The sequence below is a fragment of the Apteryx mantelli genome, chromosome 1 (genome assembly GCF_036417845.1).
Source record: "Apteryx mantelli isolate bAptMan1 chromosome 1, bAptMan1.hap1, whole genome shotgun sequence".
NCBI lineage: Eukaryota > Metazoa > Chordata > Aves > Apterygiformes > Apterygidae > Apteryx > Apteryx mantelli.
Genome location: NC_089978.1, coordinates 9831010 through 9840001, shown reverse-complemented (window position 1 = coordinate 9840001; position 8992 = coordinate 9831010). Strand labels below are relative to the sequence as shown.

At 44.8% G+C, this 8992-nt stretch overlaps 1 protein-coding gene across 2 annotated transcripts; it reads right to left on the bottom strand.

Annotated features, from left to right (window-relative positions):
- Positions 1-388: 388 nt before the first annotated feature.
- PRSS23 (serine protease 23) lies at positions 389-8692 on the bottom strand. 2 transcript variants are annotated; one of them, XM_067289620.1, is made up of 2 exons: positions 8582-8692; positions 389-3602 (listed from the first exon to the last, which is right to left on the bottom strand). In XM_067289620.1, the coding sequence occupies exon 2, from the start codon at positions 3587-3589 to the stop codon at positions 2471-2473; it is 1119 nt and encodes a 372-aa protein (XP_067145721.1). In that variant the 5' UTR covers positions 3590-3602; positions 8582-8692; the 3' UTR covers positions 389-2470. The 2 variants fall into 2 exon arrangements, with proteins under 2 accessions (XP_067145721.1, XP_067145720.1); XM_067289619.1 differs by lacking the exon at positions 8582-8692 and adding an exon at positions 6961-7105.
- Positions 8693-8992: the final 300 nt, after the last annotated feature.

The window sequence follows — 8992 nt, the reverse complement described above, 5'->3', positions numbered from 1 at the left end:
AGAAAAGGAAGATGGACATGATTTATGTCCTTATATTGACCGATTCAAACTCCTCTATAGTTTAGCCATCCTAAAGTTAACAAAAAAAAAAAGTGACTGAAGTCTAACAGGCTCTTTTCAGCTTTAATTAATCTGAGCCCATGACTGGTTTTGGAATGGCAACAATCATACAAGAGTGATGACTACTGACCAAGGACATATAGTACAGAAAGAAAGATTACCTATGTAATGGATGAGGACACAAGAAAGAGGAAGGGAAATAAATAGGGAAACAGCATTGAGAATGTTCATACATCTGTGCTGTATTTGAATGTCTTTATAAATAAGCAATTGTGAAATGCAGTTGAAAGTACAACCCAAGTATAGTACAAATACAAGAATGTCTGCATTGGAATTCCATAACTTTTCTTTATTCACTGTGATACATTCAAACAAAAGTGCTCCAGATAACAGCCATAAGAGTAAAGGAAATCTAAAATAAAAAGGCAGAAGACGACCATCAGATACATACGGTGATTATTCATATTTCAAAGCATTAGTAACTGCTTGTATCCGAGTGCACCAAAAATCCACATGGAAACCCACATGGAACATGGAAACATGAACCTACACAGGGTCCATGTTTTTGTATGCTGCACCTATAAAAATAATAATCATAGGCAGCTCTAGCAAAAATGGCCTTTAGAACTAGAGCCAAAGCCATCATAAAGATAAAGCACCATCAGGCATATGCTTACAAATGCCACAGTAATTAGTAGAGTGAAAGAAAGGCTTAATTGAACTAACATTTTCCTCATATAGCACAGGGCAACTCTGCCTAGCCTCATTCCTTCCCAGCTTTGCCATTTCACACGAGGGGCTTGTGTTTGCCACATAACATCAGTGCCAAGTGCAACTTGGTGACCTTCAGGAGACAGTGAGAGACAGAGGGAAGAGAAACTGGAACTGGAGCCAGTGTCTGTCCTCCTATTAAAAAAGTGCTGTCATGGCAGCATGTACTTAACCATGTTACTGCAATAGAGTGGCACAATCCACCTGAAAAAACACTGTACAGACCACACTGACTTCCCAATGCTGTTGCTGAGCTACAAATATTTGGCTGGGCTGATTTTTTACTGTGGCTCTTGTTTTAAACTACAATTCTGCTATAGTAAAATAAGTCACTTATGTTGATAAGAGACAGCAGGGCATCACTTCATTGCTAACTGGGATTACATCCTATAATCTAGCTCTATTCCAGCTGCAGAATTACTGAACTGTGCGTATGACAAGAACTATTGGTGACTCAAAAATCTGATGGGGGTGGGGGGAACCTTGCCCCAAACAACACAAGAAACAGAAGTGAAGATGCTGTAAAAATTATCTTTGAAAGGGATATGATGGAGAAACACTCATAAATCTAGGGTTACTCTGCCTTATGTAGTTGTGGGTAGAACAGCATAGATCTCCAACAAAAAGGGGGAAAAAAAAACAAAACCTTTGTCCTCCTCTCCCCTTTACCTGCTTTACAATCAGCAACTCGGATGGCCAGCAAGACCAGAAAGGCCTCCCCCCCCAAAGAGTCCGAGTTGCTGACAAGAGATTTTCCTTAAAAGATCACAGGTCACAACAGGAGACAAGCCTCTGTCCCCACATGCTTTCTATAATAGTACATTCATAGGGATCCTGCTAGGTGTAAGGCTATGCCCCAGCTGCTGTAAAGGATTTAAGTCCATGTATGATTTGTGCTTACCAAAGCAGGATGCAATGGCACTGTTCATATGACCAACATCACCTTCACAGTTAAGTCCTTGCAAGATCAAGGTCTCTTCCCTCAAAAATCATTTTTCTTAACTATGTTACTAATAAAATCTCAAATCACACAGGCTGGAAGAAGTTTATAAATCTTATGTAGTTATTTACCCTCCACGCTATTTGTGTGGCATTTATCTCCCACAGTGCATGCCTTGCCCTTTTCACACTCCCTTTCTCATGCAGGAACGCAAAGCTGTAATGTTTGGGTTGCAAACACCATTAAATGCCCCTCTGCAGCCCCCAACAGCATAGAAATATTTTCTTTTAAAGTTCAGATCAAAGCATTTCTACTAATCCTAGGATTTATTAAAACAAACATTGTAGGCATGAGATAGTCAACAGCGTCCCTTTTATAAGATTCTTTGGAGACGGTTCCGATTTTGTACTGTTTACTAACCCGCCCCGAATTAATCTTCAGTTGCTCAGCTGCAAAGTCAGCAAGTCCACCTGCTCCTTCCCCACCCAGAAGACGTTCCTCTCTCCCCGGACAGTTTCTAGCTGTAATGACTGCACCACCAACCACTGTCCTGAGAACAAGGTGGCTTGCTTGCAAAGCTATAGATCACATCCTGGTGTTGCAAAATCATATCACACACATTTGCAGCAGAAGTCTAGCCTTTCCTTAGAGGAGTAATTAAAACCAGTCATTAAGTGCTTTCAAGGAGTTTCATCGTCTTTATCCTTCCCTGCAGTCAAGGTAGTTGCCTTTGATCCAGTAACATATCTGTGCATATTTGAGGGGTGTGATGCGAACAGCTACATTGAAATCCTGTGGGGTGCCATTCATGTCCACCCACTGATGGCCTGAAAATATTCCAATAATTTTACGCTCCCATTTGTGATTCTGCCTCTTCCACATCCTCACATACACCCCAGATCCACTCGCACCTGGCTGGGCATCACACTGCTGGTACAACAGGTCATATGTTTCATCTTTGACATCACAGAAACGGTAAACCAGGTTTCCCGGCCGATCATTGTCATAGCCAGAGAAGTGAATCCTTCCTCCAGGTAACTGCCTTGCTGGTGGGCTCACACCTATCTTCATAAACTTTCTTTTATGAGGCTTCTTGAGCTCCAGCAGGGCATAGTCATAATCCATACCAATATCATTGGCATTTCCTTTAATCCATCCTTTGGGAACATGTGTTCGTTTCACTCTGATCCACTGGAATTTCATTTTCTCAGGCATTGCTGAGCTGGTAATATTGGCCCCTTTGCTGCCATCTTTCAGTTTGGGCTTCAGGAACCCCACCCGCAGTTTCTGAGCTCCTTTGACATAACTCTTGCCATCATGGATACAATGAGCAGCAGTAAGAACATGCTTTTCAGCCACTAGTGTCCCCGTGCAACCTGTAGACAGCTTCACTGACGTGGAGAATGGGTAATTCAACAAGAAGTCCTTCCCAAAAATGCTAAATCTGCTGTCATATCCATAGATCTGCCTCTTAGTTCGAGTTTTGCCTTGAGAACCCTCACCACTGTTGCTCAGAATATATATGCCCACTTCAGTTTCAGTGAGGCTACCATTAGCATACAAGGTTTCATAGGACAGGTAGTTCTTCACTTCTTCATAAGTTGGCAGTGGGGAACTTTTGTGGCATGCTGGGCCACAAGGAGATACTACTTCCAATTTGGTCTCTGCATCAAACTGTGGTTTGTCCAAGTTAAGGGTAGACTGTGGCAGGATAACTGGAACTCTGTAAGATGGCCAAGTTGGCTTCCAGTGAGAACTGGAGGGCATCACATCTTTAGCAGCACACAGAAGGAGGATTAAAGCAGACAAGCCTGCCATTCTGAATGCCAGTCTGCGGAAAGCAAAAGAACGTTCAGTTACTCATCCAAATATGTTGCAAGATTACTCTAGACTGCTACACAATGGTTTGCTAACCAAGCATAGTTTTTAGTCCTGCTTTAAAGTTTCTTCTTACTGAAATCAGAGACTGCAGTTTGGTGTCTGTGGAAGGAGGAAACCTGTATAATGCATCATAATTATGCAAAATCATGCTGGCCCTTGGAGATACTTATGTTACAGGGTTGTTAGTAGGTTACATCAAGGGTTTGGTTTCTTGTTTTTAGAAGACTTTACTCTATGAACTTACTTAAGTTGTATATTCAAGCTCCCAGGTTGTGCGGCACGTTGCCTCACAAAACTGGTCCTGCTTTACAAGTCCCACAATAAGGGTCAAGCGATTTAAATGTACCCAGACACTAAGTTCCTCAGGCTCCTCAATATTAAACTAATGCCTTAATCTGTATCTTGACACAAGTGTCCCAGATTAAGACTTGAAACACAGGGACATTTAACCCTTAGTGTGTGAAGCACCAGCTCCCTATTAACATAATGGGAAGTTATGGCATCTTCTTTATATAGCGTAAAGAAAATGTATTCTATGTGTAAATTCCTGCATTAAGAAGCCATAACTCCTGCAAAGAATGAATGTCTTATTTTAGCTAGATTACAGCATTCTCTGGAAGCTCCCACTTACTCTCTGACTCCATTGAGGAAGATCTTCAATAAAGGTCCTTAAATCACCTTACACAGTTTGCTGTCTTAGCCAGAGACATCAAGCTGATGATAGGAACAGGCAGGTGGAAAAAGAAGGTAACCTAAACATGAACAGGTTTCTAAAACATTACTGCATGAGAGACTCACTTCCCCTTGCAACTCCTACCAGAGGAAGGTTTCTGTTCCATGTAACATTCGCTCTCCCATAGGCTTACATGGGAAGGAGTGATATGATTACACAAGAGCAGCTAATGAAGTAAGTTTACACTTCTTGAGGGAATTTTCAGTTAACATACTGACTTATTGCTTCATAAACTCAATTAATTAGAAATGCAAACCGACACCCTCCGAGCATGAGGAGGCAAATGGGACTGTAAATGTGTTTATGAACCGCAGGCAGAGTGCCTCAATCTGCAGAGAACAGCGTGCACTAGTATTGTGTCAAGAAAATCTGTAACTTTAGTTTACTTGAAAATTAGCCATACAGCTGAATCGCTGCAGGAGGCATTGCGCTCTGGGCAAGAAGGCAGGCAGGATCTCCCTCATACAAAGATTATTCAAACAAAACTTCACAATTATGTTGAGCTTACACATATTTAAACCCTGCTGAGGTTACACTGATCCCAACTGCAGGATCATTCCTGAAATACCTCAAATGAGTAAACCAAAGCAAATCATGCAGGATATGACCACAGCTATCTAAGAATAAAAAGAAAAATCTGTTTTGTAGGAATGCTTCATCCCTTAGCTGCGCTGAAAAAGACTTCAGAAGCTACAGCCTGCTAAAGCCCAAAGATGTCCAATGCAAATATTAGGCCTGGATTCCTTCATAGTTGGTAGCATCATCTTTGGGAATGAATGCTATAACTAAAGCACATACAGCTCAGTGTTCAAGATATCAATTGACTTGCACAGGAAATCAAAACATTTTGATTCCAAAAACCAGATATAGATGATATAGAGTTGATATGATATAGAGTTGATGCTACTTATGCCCACAGAGGCAGGTACTAACTCTTCCAGAAGTCACCAGATCAGTTGATAATTTTTTCATTATCAGATAGGATATCACCCTTTAAAGGGCCGTCTTTTTTTTCTAGACGGGCTAAAATCTACAGAATGTGCTATTTTATACCTAACAGGCAAGTCATGCTGGAAAATCTAAATGTGAATCAGAACTGCATAATCTTGGATGTCACAAAACTGGAAAATAGATGCTTATTCATTCAAGGAAAACTATCAGCTCCTCTGGCTCCTTCCTGAATAAGGGTATACTCAGAAAACTATGGCACGGATTAATACTGGATGCTGGCTGGATTTTGCAAGTAATCAAATTAGATACCAGTTGGTATAAGGATGGCTCAAGAAACACCTGCTGTATAAACAGTGATTAAGAAAGTATAAAAAAAGAAGATGACAGGGATAAATGTTACCACTCCATCTCCACAAAGAAAATATACACTAGCAGAAGTGATAACTGTCCTACTTTGTGACAGCAAAGACTGTACATGGGAATGTTTACTGGTCTCATAGTTTGGAGCTGAGAACAGACTAAATCAGAGACTGTGATTTAGTCTGTCCTCACATAATATATCCCATTATTAAGAGCACGTATTTACACGCACAGTCTGCTCCCCTCCAGGTCGCACCGAAGTTATTCCAAAATTGACATCGGAAGCTTTTTCGATAGCTGGAATCTCTGTTGAAATCATATCACTTGTGCCACTACTTGGACGTAAAAATCATTCATGCTAATTGAGTCAATGCTGACCTTTGGCTGGTTAATTTAGCTGGCAGGGGAAAACTGAAAGCATCTTGTCAGTTGTTATTTGCACCAACAGCCAGATTGCCCTGTGCCTGTCAGCGCAGCGACCTGAGGAAGGGACTGCACGCCCAGCAGCTTCTCTGCTTCCTCCAAGAGCATCAGCAGGACTGAGACGAGAGATTACCTGTCCCTGCAACCTGCCTCCCCTTTTCTTCTTACCGTCACTGCTACAGCAACACCAACGCTGGAAAAGCGGTTTTAGTCAGCAGAGGGCAGCCGCCCAACGAGGAGAACAAGACAGGAGCCCAAACTCAAGCTGGTCCCAAAAAAAGGCTTCAGAGGAGCAGATCCTATCTCTGTTCTGTGCTTTGTAAAAGTGGCATTTACTCCACTTTGTATCTCTGAGCACCCACACCCCCTGCATCTTCTGTGCTATGATCACATTGCAGATATATGGGATAAAAAAGCCTTTTCATCAGCTACAGAATTTTTCTGTTATCTCAACTGTTATTAAAACCTGACCACCATAAAATACAATTGTGAGTTTATGTCTGACCATAGATGCTAAACAGTGTTCATAGACGAGGGCATTTACTGAAGTCTTCATAATTAATTATGTCTCCAGATGATACATTATTATTGTCCCATTTGTAATAAATTAGCTCTGGGCTGCAGTAAACAGAATAAAGATATCTTATTTATAACAGGATGCCAAATTATTGCATGATATCTCTTTCTGTAGAAAAGAAAAATGAAGCAATTTAAAAAATTCTGTCTAAGTTTAAAGAGACCTACCAGTAACCCCTTCTTTCCCTTTTTCCTTAAAGCAAAGAAAAAAAAAAACAGTTGAAAAGTCTATGTTAAAACACTCTAACTATGTTCGACTACTTACGTGCGGGTGACCATGAAAGCTGTCCTCGAGCACAACAAACGGGCAAGAAGCAAAGTGCTTTCCTGACCGGCTATCACGAAACGGCAGTGCGTGAATTACGACGCGCTGTTCCACTGCAGCCCGGTTCTTCTGTTCCTATTTCAACTGTGCCATAAACTCAATCCACCCTTTGACTCAGGACAAAGCCCTGCTCTGATATCCAGCACAGGAACTCCCTAGAAAGCGGTTTGTACATAATCACACTTGCTAATGGCATTAAAACTGTTTCGAGAACAGAAACAGCGACAGCTACCCTGGGGCTCACCGCACTACTAAAACACTTTGCAGACGCGTTTCCCTGCCGGCTCTGGGCATTCATGCCTCTCGATAGATGCTAGCGAAAGGGAACTGCCTTGTTCAGAACGGACATGGATCATTTTCTAATAAGCAAGTAATTTTTCTGGAAGAGTTCACCACTTCGAGGGTGGTTCTCGTAAAAGGTGGTTAAATGACAATAAATCTTGGACCGGACCGGATGAAAGCCTGTGAACGGAGCAGCCTCCGTCACATTCAAAATGAAGAAAGTTTTTCGTTTTTCCACGGTGCTGGAAGACAGAACGATTAACGCGGCAAAAAAAAGAAAAAAAAAAAAGGAGAGAAAAAGAGCGAGAGAGGGAGAGAGAGAAAAAACCCGCCTCGAACTAAATTGTAGAGGTGAAGCAAATTACTGTTACTGCTGTGCCAAAATACCTCAGCTGCTTTTCTTAGTCACCGAACTTGTTAAAACACAGCAGAGATAATTGAGTTGTGCTTTAAGAGTTATGGAAGCCTTGCTCCCATTAAAATCTGACATACACCGGTCTGCCACGCTGCTGAAGCAGGGGGCGAAGGTCTCCCTGCCTTTCCCACCAGACGGAGGGCTATAAGAAGAGATGTATCAGGAAACCTGAAACAGACTTTGACACGGGCAGGCCGAGGTGGCTGCCAAGAGGCACGGTGGGGCATTTCGGCACGCGCATTAGAGTGACACAAAATAAGGAAAGGGATCACGCTGCATATCTACCAGTTGGTCCAATTTTTATAGAATATTCTTCTCTCTCCCTTTCCACCCCTCCCTCCCTTCCTCCCTCCTCACCTCTCCTTGCGGGCAAACTAGCTCTGATTTCATCGCACGAGAGCAAACCGAGTTACAAGGTACAACTGTGGGCAACTTGAGTAAATAATTTTAAAAAAAGGATGCTGTAAGTGGCGACAGGCGTGCTGGGCGCAGATATATGGCAAATATATACATATATATAATATATATATATATATATTTTTTTTTAAGCATCTGGGACGCTCGGCGCGGCCAAGAGGCGCAGGGAGCGCAGCGCCAGCCCTCGGGGAGGGTGTTTCCCCCTCGTTCAGGGGTGATGGCTGGTGCCGGCCCAAAGCGCGCAAAGCAGGGGCGCCCGCTCCGCTCCGCGCCCTCCGCTCCGCTCCGCGCGCCCCGCGGCGCCGCCTGCGCCCTTGTGTCCGCCGGACCCCGCCGGCCGCCACCGCGGCGGGTTAAACATTAATTTCCGCGCCGGAACGGCCCCAGCCGCCGGCAGGTGAGGCCGCCCCGCGCTGCCCCCCGCCCGCCCGCCCGCCCGGTACCTACCCGCTGCCCGCGGCGGCGGCGACTCCGCGAGCGGCTCAGGCAGGTGGCGGGGCCGCGACACCCGTCCCGCCGCCTCCGCGGGGCCGGGGGCGCCGCCCCCTCCCGCAGGGCGCCGTCCCCCTCGCCGGGGCGGCGCGGGGCGGAGCGGGGCGGAGCGGCGCCTCCCGCAGGTGCCTCCCCGCCGCCGCTGCCGCTGCCGAGCCCCGCGCCGCAGCGCGGCCGCCCGCGCAGGCGCCCTCCGCCCGCCGTGGCCCTGCTGCGAGCCCTCTGCGCCGTCACCCCCTTTTTTGCGCTTTCTCTCTCATTTTTGCTCTTTTCCTGAGGAAAACATGCCTTTTTTCCCCCTCTCACTCCTGTTTCTGTAGTGGCTCGGCCCCCGCGCCCCCCCGCAGCCGGCGGCTGGGGGCCGCC